The sequence below is a fragment of the Bubalus bubalis genome, chromosome 1, assembly GCF_019923935.1.
Source record: "Bubalus bubalis isolate 160015118507 breed Murrah chromosome 1, NDDB_SH_1, whole genome shotgun sequence".
In the NCBI taxonomy this organism is placed as follows: domain Eukaryota; kingdom Metazoa; phylum Chordata; class Mammalia; order Artiodactyla; family Bovidae; genus Bubalus; species Bubalus bubalis.
In genome coordinates, this window is record NC_059157.1 from 109,801,581 (window position 1) to 109,815,658 (window position 14,078).

The 14,078-nt window shown below is 42.6% G+C and overlaps 1 protein-coding gene across 4 annotated transcripts in view; it reads left to right on the forward strand.

Annotated features, from left to right (window-relative positions):
• The first annotated feature begins 1,262 nt into the window (after positions 1–1,262).
• CFAP91 (cilia and flagella associated protein 91) overlaps positions 1,263–14,078 on the forward strand; it is a 110,552-nt gene continuing 97,736 nt past the window's right edge. The window contains exons 1-3 of one of the 4 annotated variants that reach the window (XM_006057600.4): positions 1,263–1,590; positions 12,282–12,358; positions 13,032–13,189. In XM_006057600.4, the coding sequence (XP_006057662.3) occupies positions 1,467–1,590; positions 12,282–12,358; positions 13,032–13,189 (359 nt within the window). In that variant the 5' untranslated portion in view covers positions 1,263–1,466. Of the gene's footprint in view, positions 1,591–1,854; positions 1,998–11,769; positions 12,117–12,281; positions 12,359–13,031; positions 13,190–14,078 lie in introns of those variants that run through there. The other 3 variants (XM_044942238.2, XM_025284601.3, XM_025284604.3) reach the window with 3 other exon arrangements.

Genomic DNA, 14,078 nt, shown 5'->3' on the forward strand with positions numbered 1-14,078 from the left:
TCTGGTGCTACATAATAGCACTGGAATAAAGAAGTCTGGGTCTACTTGTAGAACTTGGGAGGCTACATAAAGGTGGCAAAATTAGCACTAAGTCTTGAAGGATACCTAAATTAGTTGAGGGGCGTAAATAGGAAAAGGCATTTCAGGCAAAGCAATCAGTTTGAGCAAAGACTTGGAACTGGCAAAATACATGGCTGACTGGCAAAAAAACCAAAAAGTTCAGGAGTAGAGTAAAATAAAACCAAGAATGTGTGTGAAAAGAAGAATAGAAGGCAGCAGGCTTGTTGAAGTGCCTATGGATTACATGAAAAAGACAAAGAGGCTAACTCTAACGTGTGTCACTAGCCAAATGGGATAATTCGAACATCACAAAGTATAATGATCCTTAACAGACTAAAAGAATCTGATATGTAAAATGCACTCATTCATAGTGATACTAAGCAAACAAAATCTATTTGGTTAACACTGGTGGTTGTTAGGGCACCACCAGTTTCTCTTAAATTTGATAACCAAAGTGAAAAAATCCGTATCAGTTTGAAATGCAGAATCTGCCTGCAATGCAGGAGACCTAGGTTCCATTTCTGGGTGGAGAAGATCCCCTGGAGAAGGGAATGGCAACCCACTCCAGTATTCCTGCCTGGAAAATCCTATGGAGAGATGAGCCTGGAGGGCCACAGGCCATGGGATCGCAGAGTTGAACACGACTGAGCGGCTAACACATACACACAGAAAGGGATAGCAGAATGCGCATGAACATTTAATTACCCAGCGCACCACAAACGTTGATATCCAGGACCAGAACTCATAGTGTGACAAAGGCTGGCGTTCAAGAGCTTAGATTCTTCAGTTCGAACAAGCCCTGCGGAAAGGGGATGTCCGAAATGAAAGCCCCCAACTATTCTAGAGGGCTCTAAGATTTCCCAGGGATTTCCGAAAGAGGCTACGGAGTGTGACTGGCAAATGGCTGCAAGGATTTCAGCAGCAACCTTTCCCCCAATCTGCGGCCCCCGGCTTTGACCGTGGGTGGACCGCTAAATGCTCATGACTTCATCACCGGAGTGCAGCTGGGAAGTGAGGCAGTCCCTCTCCCACCCCGCCCTTCTCTCCCCCTCCTCGCCTTTGTCTCCACCTAGCCCTCCGTCCTTCTCTACCCTCGCCCCGCCCTTCTCTCTTTGCCCTCCCCTCCCTAGGCCAGCCCCTCTTTTCCTCCTTTCTTCCCTCCTCTACCCCCACCCCTCATGCTCCACCCCTCTGCGCACTTCCCATCCTTCCGCTTCTGCTCCTCGCCCCGCCCCTTCCAGGCGTCACTCGACCCCCGCTAGTCCCGCCCCTCTCTTCTGGACTAGCGGCCTATCTTCGCCTGGCGCTTACTCTCTGGTTCCTGCAGGGGTTACCATAGCTACGGTGCACGCAGCAGCTAGGTTTCCCTAGTTGGACCTGGTTGGCGGCAGGGAAGAGCCGGCACCATGAGTCACGTAGTGACTATCGAAGAACCCCAGGCCAAGCCCCAGGTGTCTCAAACCCGGTTCGGAGGGAAGTCGGGGGCCTGGGGCAACGTCTCTGCCAATCGAACGTATGATTTCTTATACGGTAAGGGCGGCTCCAGACCTCCCTCCTGAGTTGTCGACACCTGGGCCAGGTGGGCATCGAGACTGTCCGACCTGGCCGGGAACGCGGCGGACGAAAAACAAGCCACAGGAGAGATCTCTAGCCCGGGTTGTCTTTCGTTGTGTAGGGGCAGCTCCAAGCCCTGCAGGCGGTGGCTCTTGGGCGGGCTGGGGGGAGGAGGCGGTCTCGGAAGCCGCAGGTGCGCTGTGCATCTCAGAGTAGAGAGCAGGGACACCTGATTCTTCTTTAACCTGACAATTTTCACAGCCCTAAGCAATTGTCCTGAATGCCGTTCCTGGCGTTCTGACTTGGAGATTCACTCAACACTCCCTCATTCAAACTGCATAAAATGTCCAATTCGCTGGGCAACTCCAAACTTGTCATTCTGGGTAGGTAAGGAGGTTGTCTCATCTTTGTTTATAGGTTTCTCTTTTTATTTGAGCTTATTCTTATCCGTCAAAGTGTTGCTTGTAAACTAGGTCTACTAGGTCCTTTGGGCCAGTAAATCCTCAGTTTATTTGATGCCCTGATTGTTCTTTTATGTTCTGTCTCTTCTACTGGACCATAAATTCCTGAGTTATTTAAGTTCTTGTTCTCTCCATTTTTGTAGCATTCTCAGCACATTTTTTCAGTTCAGTCTCTCAGTCATGTCCGACTCTTTGCGACCCCATGAATCGCAGCACGCCAGGCCTCCCTGTCCATCACCATCTCCCAGAGTTCACTCAGACCCACGTCCATCGAGTCGGTGATGCCATCCAGCCATCTCATCCTCCACCGTCCCCCTTTCCTCCTGCCCCCAATCCCTCCCAGCATCAGAGTCTTTTCCAATGAGTCAACTCTTCGCATGAGGTGGCCAAAGTACTGGAGTTTCAGCTTTAGCATCATTCCTTCCAAAGAACACCCAGGGCTGATCTCCTTCAGAATGGACTGGTTGGATCTCCTTGCAGTCCAAGGGACTCGCAAGAGTCTTCTCCAACACCACAGTTCAAAAGCATTAATTCTTCGGCACTCAGCTTTCTTCACAGTCCAACTCTCAGATCCATACATGACCACTAGAAAAACCATAGCCTTGACTAGACAGACCTTTGTTGGCAAAGTAATGTCTCTGCTTTTCAATATGCTATTTAGGTTGGTCATAACTTTCCAGTGCTGGTACATATGTTGGGTGCTATATAATTTGTTATGAATCATTTATTTAATTTACTGCTACAATAAATATAATCAGTAAAGCATGATTTTTTCCCCCAGTTTTGCCCTCTTTACCTTACTTTTAACCGTGTGGTATCTCCTCTGAGAATCCCAGGGTTTCCTTTGGATAAGAGTCTTTAGGGGAGCCATTCCCTGGTGTTGGGAATATGTAATGATTGCTTGCATTTGTGTATGCTTCACAGTTAACAGCATTCTTTTCTAAATCTTACCTTATTTATATACTGTTTTACATTTGACTGAATATTATGTGAATACTTTGCGTCTCTCAAGTGCCTCACTTGAAGTGCCTACAATACTTTGTCTCTTCCCTGAATCTACATTTGTTGATGGCTTAATAGCTACACTATTGCACTGCTAATTATAAAGTCTTTTAAATATGATACATTTTTTCTGCTGCTTCTGCTGCTAAGTCACTTCAGTCATGTCCGACTCTGTGTGACCCCACAGATAGCAGCCCACCAGGCTCCCCCGTCCCTGAGATTCTCCAGGCAAGAACACTGGAGTGGGTTGCCATTTCCTTCTCCAATGCATGAAAGCGAAAAGTGAAAGGGAAGTCGCTCAGTCGTGTCCAACCCTCAGCGACCCCATGGACTTCAGCCTACCAGGCTCCTCCATCCATGGGGTTTTCCAGACAAGAGTACTGGAGTGGGGTGCCATTGCCTTCTCCGAAGATATTTATTTATTGGTTGTGTTGGGTCTTCATTGCTGCACGGGGGCCTTCTCTAGTTGCAGTGTGAAGGCTTCTCATTGCAGTGGTTGCTCTTGTTGCGGAGCACAGGCTCTAGGGACAGGGCCTTCAGTAGTCGTGGCCTGTGGGCTCAGTAGTTTTGGTGCACGGGCTTATTGTCCCATGGCATGTGGGATCTTCCTGGACCAGGAATCAAACCCATGTCCCCTGCATTGCCCGGCAGATTCTTCATCACTGAGCTACCACGGAAGCCCCCAAAATATCTTAAATACTTCTTGGGTTTATCATTTATCACGAGCTCTTTCCTCCTTTTCTCTCTCTATAGAATAAACAACAAGGACCTACTGTATTTATGTTAATTCCAAACTCCTAATTTATTTCTCCCCTCCCCTCCTCTGCTATCCCCTTTGATAACCATAAATTTATTTTCTATGTCCATGAGTTTGTCTGTTTTGTAAATAAGTTCATTCGTATTTTTTAAAAATTCTGCACATAAGTGATATGATATTTGTCTTTGATTTACTTCACTTAATAGAATAATCTCTAGGTCCATCCATGTTGCTGCAAACGACATTATTTCTTTCTTTTTTATGGCTGAGTAATAGTCCATTGTGTGCTTGTATACATATGCATATATACATGTTATTTATTTTATACATCTTCTTTATCCATTCATCTGTTGATAGACATTTAGGTTGCTCCAGGGCTTGGCCTTTGTAAATAGAGTTGCTGTGAACATTGGGGTGCATGTATCTTTTCAAAGTAGAGTTTTCTCTGGATATATGCCCATGAGTGGGATTGCAAGATCATATAGTAACTCTATTTTTAGTTTTTCTTTTTTTAATGGAACCTCCATGATCTTCTCCACAGTGGTCACACCAACTTTCATTCCCACTAACAGTGTAGGAGAGTTTCTTTTTCTTCACTCTCTCTCCAGCATTTATTATTTGTAGGCTTGTTAATAATGGCCATTCTATTGTGAGATGGTACCTCACTGTAGTTTTGATTTGCATTTCTCTAATGATTAGTGATATTGAACATCTTTTCATGTGCTTGTGGGCCATCTGTATGTCTTCTCGGAGAAATGTTTTAGGTCTTCTGGCTATTTTTTAATTGGGTTGTTTTTTTTTTTATATTAAGCTGTATGAGCTGTTGGTATATTTTGGAAACTAATCATTTGTTGTAGCATCATTTAGAAATATTTTCTCCCACTTTGTAGGTTGTTGTTTTGTTTATGTTTAGCAATGGCACCCCGCTCCAGTACTCTTGCTTGGAAAATCCCATGGATGGAGGAGCCTGGTAGGCTGCAGTCCATGGGGTTGCTAAGGGTTGGACACGACTGAGCAACTTCACTTGCACTTTTCACTTTCATGCATTGGAGAAGGAAATGGCAACCCACTCCAGTGTTCTTGCCTGGAGAATCCCAGGGACGGGGGAGCCTGGTGGGCTGCCGTCTATGGGGTCGCACAGAGTCGGACACGACTGAAGCTACTTAGCAGCAGCAGCAGCTAAAGTTTTTAGGCTTAATTAGATACTGTTTATTTCTGTTCCAGAACATCTTGCTGCAATGTATGTCAGAGTCTTCTGCCCATATTTTCCTCTAGAAGTTTTATCCGGTCTTACATTTAGGGTTTTAATCAATTTGAGTTTATTTTTGTATATGGTATTGGAGAATGTTCTAATTTCATTCTTTTACATGTAGCTGTCCAGTTTTTCTCAGAACCATTTAGTGAAGAGGCTGTCTTTTCTCCATTGTGTATTCTTACCTACTTTTCTTAGATTAATTGGCCATAAGTGTATGGGTTTACCCCTGACTCTCTATTCTGTTCAGTTAATCTATATGTCCGTTTCTGTGTCAGTGTCAGACGGTTTTGATTATGTTAGCTTTGTAATATTGTCTGAAGCCAGAGAATGTGATTTCTCCAGCTCTGTTCTTCTCTCTCAAGATTATTTTGGCTATTCAGGGTCTTTTGTGTTTTCATCCAAATTAAAAATTATTTTGTTCTAATTCTGTGAAAATGCCATTGGCAATGTTATAGGGATTGAATTGAATCTGTAGATTCCATTGGGTAGTATGGTCATGTTATCAATATGGATTCTTCCATTTCAGGAACACGTATATCTTTCCATTTGTTTGTGTCATCTTCAGTTTCTTTCATTAGTTTCCTATAGTTTTCAGAGTAGAGATCTTTTGCCTTCTTAGGTAGGTTTATTCCTAGGTATTTTATTCTTTTTAATGCAATGGTAAATGAAATTGTTTCCTTAATTGTTTCTGATATTTCCTTGTTAGTGTACAGAAATGCAATAGATTTCTATATATTAATTTTGTATCTAGCAGCTTTATCACATTTACTGATGAGCTGTAGTAGTTTTCTGGTAGTTTCTTTAGGGTTTTCTCTGTGTAGCATCATGTCATATACAAACAGTGACAATTTTATTATTTTTTTTAATTTGGATGCCTTTTTTTAAAAAAATACTTATTTATTTGGCTGCACTGGGTCTTAGTTGCAGAATGTGATATCTTTTGAATGGTAGCATGCAAACTCTTAGTTGCAGCATGTGGGATCTAGTTCCCTGACCAGGGATTGAACCCAGGCCCCTTGCATTGGGAGCACAGAGTCTCAGCCACTGGACCACCAGAGAAGTCCCTGGATTCCTTTTCTTTTTCTTCTCTGATTGTCATGACTAGGACATCTAAAACTATATCAAATAAGAGTGGTGAGAGTGAGCATTCTTGTCTTGTTCCTGATCTTAGAGAAAATATTTCAGCTTTTACGTTGAGTATGATGTTAGCTATGGTTTTGTCATATATGGCCTTTGTTATGGTTAGGTAAGTTCCCTCTATGCCCACTTTCTGAAGGTTTTTTTTTTAAATCATAAATGGATATTGAATTTTATAAAAAGTTTTTTCTGAATCTATTGAGATGTTTATATGGCTTTTATCTTCAATTTGTTAATGTGGTGTATCACATTGACTGATTTGCAGATATTGAAAACTCCTTGTATCTCTGGAATAAATCCTAACTTTATTATAGTGTATGATCCTTTTAATGTATTGTTGGAGTCAGTTTGCTGGTATCTTGTTGAGAATTTTTGCATCTATGTTCATTAGTGATATTGGCCTGTAATTTTCTTTTTTTGTGATCTTTCCTGGTGGCTCAGTCAGTAAAGAATCTTTCTGCAGTGTGGGGGAACTGGGTTCAATCCCTGGGTCGGGAAGATCTATGGAAAGGAAATGGCTACCCATTCCAGTATTCTTGCCTGGAGAATTCCATGGACAGAGGAGCTGAGTCAGACACGACTGAGCGACTAACACTTTCACTTTTTGTTTGGTTTTGGTATCAGGTTGATGGTGGCCTCATGGAATGAGTTTGGAAGTGTTCTTTCTTCTGCAATTTTTGGGAATAGTTTCAGAAGGATAGGTGTTAACTTTTCTCTGAATGTTTCATGAAATTCACTTGTGAAGCCACCTGGTCCTGGACTTTTGTTTGTTGGGCTTCTTTTGTTTTAAATTGTTTTTGGCTGTGTCATGAAGCTTGTGGGATCTTAGTGCCCTGACCAGGGATTGAACCCGCACCCTCTGCATTGAAAGGCAAAGTATTAACCACTGGACCACCAGGGAAGTCCCTAAAATACATTTTTTGATCCCCTTCTCTCTTTCTTCTTCTAGAACCCCTATCGTGTGTAGGTTGGCACATTTTGTATTATCCCATAGAGTTCGTATGTTGCCTTTACTTTTTTCATTTGTCTTTCCACTATTCTGATTGAGTAATTTACTGTTCTGTCTTCCAGATCACTTATCATTCTTCTGTGTCCTTTAGTCTGCTATTCATTGCTTCTAGATTGGTTTTTATCTCAGCAATGGAATTGTCTAATTTTGATTGGTTCACCTTTATAGTTTCCATTAATAATTCCTTGTTACAGTGATCTGCATTTCTATTGATAGGTTTCTTAATTCCTTTAGCATTTTTATTAACTTCTCTTTGAACTCAAGGTCTAAAAGACTGGTGAGGTCTGTTTCATTATTTGTTCTTTCAGGGCATTTCTCTTGTTCTTTCAATATGAAATAGTTTCTATGTTTTTAAATTTTACTTACCTTTTTCTGTCTCTCTGAATTTAGGAGAAACCACTCTCCACTGTGGTCTTGAAGGGATGTTTTTATGTAGGGTTGTCCCTGCATAGACTCTGTGTCTCCAGTTCTTTGGTGGGAGACTGATTTTGGTATGGATGCCCACCATGTCTTTCCTCAGGCTGGACTGGTTGTTATCCCCTGGATAGGAAGGAAGTGTGGTTGGCTTGTAGGGTCTACAGCCTGTGCTGGATGTGAGGCAAGGCTTCTTCTCAGCTCCATGGCTATCATCATCCTATTGGGAATAGGGTGCACTCCCCAGTTGTTTGAATAGAAGGGTTGAGGGTTGGGTTTGATCATGCTCTGTAGCCCTTGAGTGTGCACACTGCCCCAAGGGAGGTGAATCCTGAAGCAAGTAAGATCTGTGAGGTCACAGAATACCTGTGTCTCACCTGTGTAGACATCTGTGCTCAGAAGCAGCCCAAATTCACGTCCCTTTCTCTGTTGTATTCATCCCAGATCTAGGGCAGGGCTGTGTTGTGCAGTGACTGGGGATGAGGTGGTTGTGGCTGCAGGAGCTGCTTTGTCACCTGAGATCTGGGCTGCCTCTATGGGGTCTTCTCCCAGTCTTCTCTTTCTGCCCCAGATGTAGTGCTGAGCTGTGGTGTGGAGTGGGTGGAACCACTCCAGCACACCCAGCGTGCTCTTGCTGGGAAATAAACTGCTGCATACTAGTATCTGCACCCTCTTATGGTGCCACCAGGTATGCATGCTGGCAATACCTGCCCAGCTAGACCCACCACCCGCCGTGCGCCTATTTATAATGGAGTCTGCAGCTCCCCCAGATCACACCTCAGGCCCTCTGGTCTGTCTCTGCATGGCTAGACCAAGTCTCTGCCCAGATCTCACACTAGTCTGTGGTGTAGACTGAGGGGGCCAGGGCATTTGCCTGTTTGGCTTGGGAAATGCGGTAAAGTGGCAGCCGTCACTTCCAGTGGCTGTCTTGGCCCTGACTGTTAGTGAGCCAGCACACACACACTCCTTATGAGTAGAGTCCAGCCTTCTTCTGTCTGTCTGTCTCCGTGAATTTCCTAGCAGGCGAGGGGTTTTTCTTGTCTGTGCAGGATCCCAGGAATGGGATGCCAAAATTGTGGCTTGACCTGCTTGCTCCCCAGAGTGAAGGTCCACCCATGTGGACCTTCTCTTCCTTTCAGATCCCTCCCAGGGATGCAGGTCTCAACCTGATGCCTTTTTTTTTTTTTTTCACATCCTACCTTGCTTCCCAAATGTTGCTAGTGGTAAAGAATCCACCTGCCAATGCAGGAGACTTAAAGAGATGTGGGTTTGATCCCTGGTCAGGAAGATCCACTGGAGGAGGGCATGGCAACCCACTCCATGCCTGGAGAATCCCATGGTCAGAGGAGCCTTGTAGGCTACAGTTCATAGGGTCGCAAAGAGTTGGACATGACTGAAGCGACTTAGCACGCATAGCACCGTGTTACGTGGAGCTATTTATTGCAGCTTTGGTTGTTTGTATAGAAGTCCTGCTGCCAGTTTCCAGCTAGTTTTGACTGAGAATTGTTCTACATGTAGATGTATCTTTGATGTGTTTTGGGGGGGAGGGGAGCTCTCTGTCCTCTTATTCCACCATCTTGATCCCCTTGGTTGCTGACTTCTTGAAGTCTTGGTTTCCTTTTCTATAAAATGGAGGCCTCGTGCTTACCTCATTAACTTTTTGAGAATTAAAAGGAATACTGCACATGAAGCTCTCAATACTGTCTAGGAATAAGTAAGTGATAACCTGGTGATTGCTATTGCTTGGGGCTTCCCTCCGTGGCTCAGTGGTAAAGAATACACTTGCAATGCAGGAGCCACAGGAGATGCGAGTTTGATTCCTGGGTTGGGAAGATTCCCCAGAGGAGAACATGGCACCCCACTCCAGTATTCTTTTTTTTTATATTAATTAATTTATCTTAATTGGAGGCTAATTACTTTATAGTATTGTAGTGGTTCTGCCATACATTGACATGAATTAGCCATCCACTCCAGTATTCTTGCCTGGAAAATTCTATGGGCAGAGGAGCCTGGCAGGCTAAAGTCCATAGGGTCACAAAGAGTCGGACATGATTGAAGCGACACTGCATGCACGCTGTTGCTTGGGCATCTCAAAGGCCTCTCCACTGCCATTTGAGCACTGATTTTGAGCACAGTTGTAGACTATGTTTATTTAACTTACATGCAGAGTACCTCATGAGAAACGCTGGGCTGGTTGAAGCACAAGCTGGAATCAAGATTGCTGGGAGAAATATCAATAACCTGAGATATGCAGATGACACCATCCTTATGGCAGAAAGCAAAGAAGAACTAAAGAGCCTCTTGATGAAAATGAAGAAGAGAGTGAAAAAGTTGGCTTAAAACTCAACATTCAGAAAACTAAGATCATGGCATCTGGTCCCATCACTTCATGGCAAATAGATGGGAAAGCAATGGAGACAGTGAGAGACTATTTTTTTGGCTCCAAAATCACTGCATGATGGTGACTGCAGCCATGAAATTAAAAGACGCTTGCTCCTTGGGAGAAGGTTTATGACCAACCTAGGCAGTGTATTAAAAAGCAGAGACATGACTTTGCCAACAAAGGTCCGTCTAGTCAAGGCTATGGTTTTTCCAGTAGTCATGTATGGATGTGAGAGTTGGACTGTGAAGAAAGCTGAGTGCTGAAGAATTGATGCTTTTGAACTGTGGTGTTGGAGAAGACTCTTGAGAGTCCTTTGAACTGCAGGGAGATCCAACCAGTCCATCCTAAAGGAAATCAGTCCTGAATATTCATTGGAAGGACTGATGCTGAAGCTGAAACTCCAATACTTTGGCCACCTGATGCAAAGAACTGACTCATTTGAAAAGAACTTGATGCTGGGAAAGATTGAGGGCAGGAGGAGAAGGTGACAACAGAGGATGAGATGGTTGGATGGCATCACTGACTCAATGGACATGAGTTCAAGTGAACTCCAGGAGTTGGTGATGGACAAGCAAGGCTTGGCCTGCTGCAGTCCATGGGATCACAGAGTTGGACATGACTGAGTGACTGAACTGAACTGTAGACTGTGTTGTAGAATGTATAGTCACAAATCATACAGTATTGTGTCATTGTTGTCTGTAGATTCAAAAATGTTTCTATAGATATCATTTTCACATTCCTTATGGAAATGTTAATAAGAGGGGAATGGTTTATTATCCAGACTTAGGGGAAATGTGATGACCAGCACAATTGCAGCCATTGACCCAGTGATATCAAGTTGAGAAGTGATGGGAATTGGGCTGATTAGGGATGAAGAGGCCAAATTTTATGCCCTCAAATTATAGGCTACTGAATTTAAAGAGAGAATGAATGCACCTTTTTAGACAGAAGAATATAGCTTCAACATCGCTAGTATGTTGGAAATAGTATAAGACAAAGTGAAATTTCTATATTCTCTAGTCTCGTGTTTTAAGTGATTTAAAAGGTATCACTGGATCAGTGGTTGTGATTGTTTTGTTTGTTTTGGCTAGCTGGGTCTTCACTGTGGTGCACGGGTTTCTCTTGTCGCGAAGCACAGGCTCTAGAACATGTGGGCTCAGTATGTGCAGTACGCAGGCTCAGTGGTTGCAGCTCATGGGCTTCTCTAGTTGTGGTGCATGGGCTCAGTTGTCCCACAGCATGTGGGATCTTAGTTCCCAGACCAGGGATTGAACCCACGTCCCCTGCTTTGGAAGGTGAATTTTCAACCGCTGGACCACCAGGGAAGTCCTCAATGGTTGTGATTGTGCTGTTCGGCTGAAATTGGGTAACTGAGGAAGTAACTAAGTTCTGGAAATTGACAAATCATCTAAATTCAAGAGACTTAATTCTAAATCACAATAACAATTTAATAATTTGTGCAGAGAAATATACATTACCAAGATGTCTAGACTAGTTCAAGGTATTTATTTGTCTAGACATATCTACTTGAGAAATCAAGTCTATATCTGAAGTTTGCTTGTGAATTTAATGTCAAATTGTTTGATTTTTAAGTGATAGTAAAATCAATCATGAATATTCATTGTCACTTTAAAGGTATACCTAACAAACATACGTACAGCAACAGGGCAATCTTATTTGAACTTGGAGGAAATAACTTAGTTCCATTTTAAGGGGTGAATTCTAAAAATAGATGATCTTATTCATCTCTTACTGGAGAATGACATTTTCTTACCCTGTCTGCCAGCTCTGGGTGATACACTGTTAAGTTTGTATCTTCCCTGTGAACTGAAGATGGGAGGTAGTGCCCAAAGTTATTGTTTCTTTCCCTTGGAAATGGGTGTAGTGTCTGTGTATACATGGTCCTTCCTCTTAGAGTATTTCCAGAGATATCCAGACCCAGAAGGTGGTTTGTTCATAAGAGAGGAGAGCCTGTTGAGGTTATGGTGCTTGAAACATGTTCAGCCTTCTTTTTGCATTCTGATTCTATTCACTGACGTTGGAGTATACAGACATCACTTGCATCTCACAGACTCTCACTAATGGTGAGTAATAGAGCTATGAGCCTCTGCAGAGTTAGAAGATATCTGAATTTTCTAATTTGTTTTCCAATTAAGAAATTACATTTCTGTACTGTTTTTCTCTACCTGGGAGTAGATATGTGCTAGATTTGTGGTCTTCCTTATACTGCTTTATTGTTTATTTCACAGACCCGTTGTTTATTGTATCAAGCGAGAAAGACCACAACCAGGCAAATATTCAGGCCACCGTGATTCGAAGCAAACTGGTAGGTCTTATTTATCTGCTAAGGCAGCCTAATGAACCTGAACCATCTAGTTTGGCTAACTGTGCTGATCAAATTTTCTTTTTTTTTTTAATTTAATTTTATTTTTAAACTTTACAAAATTGTATTAGTTTTGCCATATATCAAAATGAATCCGCCACAGGTATACATGTGTTCCCCTTCCTGAACCCTCCTCCCTCCCCATACCATCCCTCTGGGTCGTCCCAGTGCACTAGCCCCAAGCATCCAGTATTGTGCTAATCGCCAAATCTCCACTGGATTTTATATTCTGCAGAAATATCTTTGCCATGGTTACCAGGGGACAAGATGTTTTAATACTTGTGGCCCAATATGAGGATTAACTAATAGTGAATAAAGGACTTACGATAACCTAAATTATTTCAATGAGAAAAGTAATAGATGCCTGTGTTGAAAAAATTCCAGTAGTGCAAAAGCATATATGGTATAAAATAAATGCTACCCTTAGCCGTCTTCACATAATCACCCCTTGTCATCAGTTTCTTCAGTATCCTTCTAGAGATAGTCTATACATATATTAATAGCCTATGCCATATAGACGGTTTTGTACCTTTCAAAAGTTTGAAGTAGTAAAATACTTTAGAAAATCTGGTATAATTTTGTCCTTTTCCCCTCTGCCCTCCTGTCTTAACATTAGAGAAGGGTTCCCAGGTTTAGAACCATGTTCAGCAGCTTGTTCCATTATCCGAGATATTCTGTTTATTGGAGCAAGGCAGATCCTGTTCCATCGTTCATCAGTCGGGACTGGAAGCGACACGAGCAAAGGCACAGGGAGGCCCTGCAGCAACTTGCCACGTGAGTGTCAGGCGGCTCCAGCTGCTATTCATGTGTTTGATGGATGCATTTTTCTTCTTAAAAAGTTTTGTTTATTCACTCTGTTTTATTTTAAAATGTACAATCGTGATGTTATACCTAGACCAGTTGAGCTCAAATTCTCTTTCTTAACCCCTTTGACCAAAACAATCTGGATTCGGGAGCAACAGTTTTAGGTTTATTGGTTAGTATTAGGTTGGTACAAAGTAATTGTGATTTCAGACTGTGAATTTTAAATCATTATAATGAGGCTCAAACACGTCTTTAGTAATCAAAATAGGAACCATTACAGTCAACACATCTTTACCAATGAGAAATGAGTTGGTTTGTTCCTGTAGCATAAAAATACATGTTTTGGGATTTGTTGAACTCTTGGAAAGCATTTTCTGCCTTCTGTTGGTTGTGGAAGCGTTTTCCTGGCAAAAAGTTGTCAAGATGCTTGAAAAAGTGGTAGTTGGTTGGAGAGAGGTCAGGTAAATATGGCAAATGAGGTAAAACTTCGTAGCCCAATTTGTTCAACTTTTGGATTGCTGGTTGTGAAACTTGCAGTCAGGCATTGTGGAGAATTGGGTCCATTCTGTTGACCAATAGTGGCTGCAAGTGTTGCAGTTTTTGGTGCATTTCATTGATTTGCTGAGCATACTTCTCAGATGTAATGGTTTTGCTGGGATTCAGAAAATTGTAGTGGATCAGACAGACAGCAGACCACCAAAACAATGACCATGACCTTTTTTTGGTGCACGTTTGCTTTTGGGAAGTGTTTTTGGAGCATCTTCTCCGTCCAACCACTGAGCTAGTTGTTGCCAGTTGTTTTATAAAATCTACTTTTTGTCACGTGTCATAGTCTGATTGAGAAGTGGTTCAGTGTTGC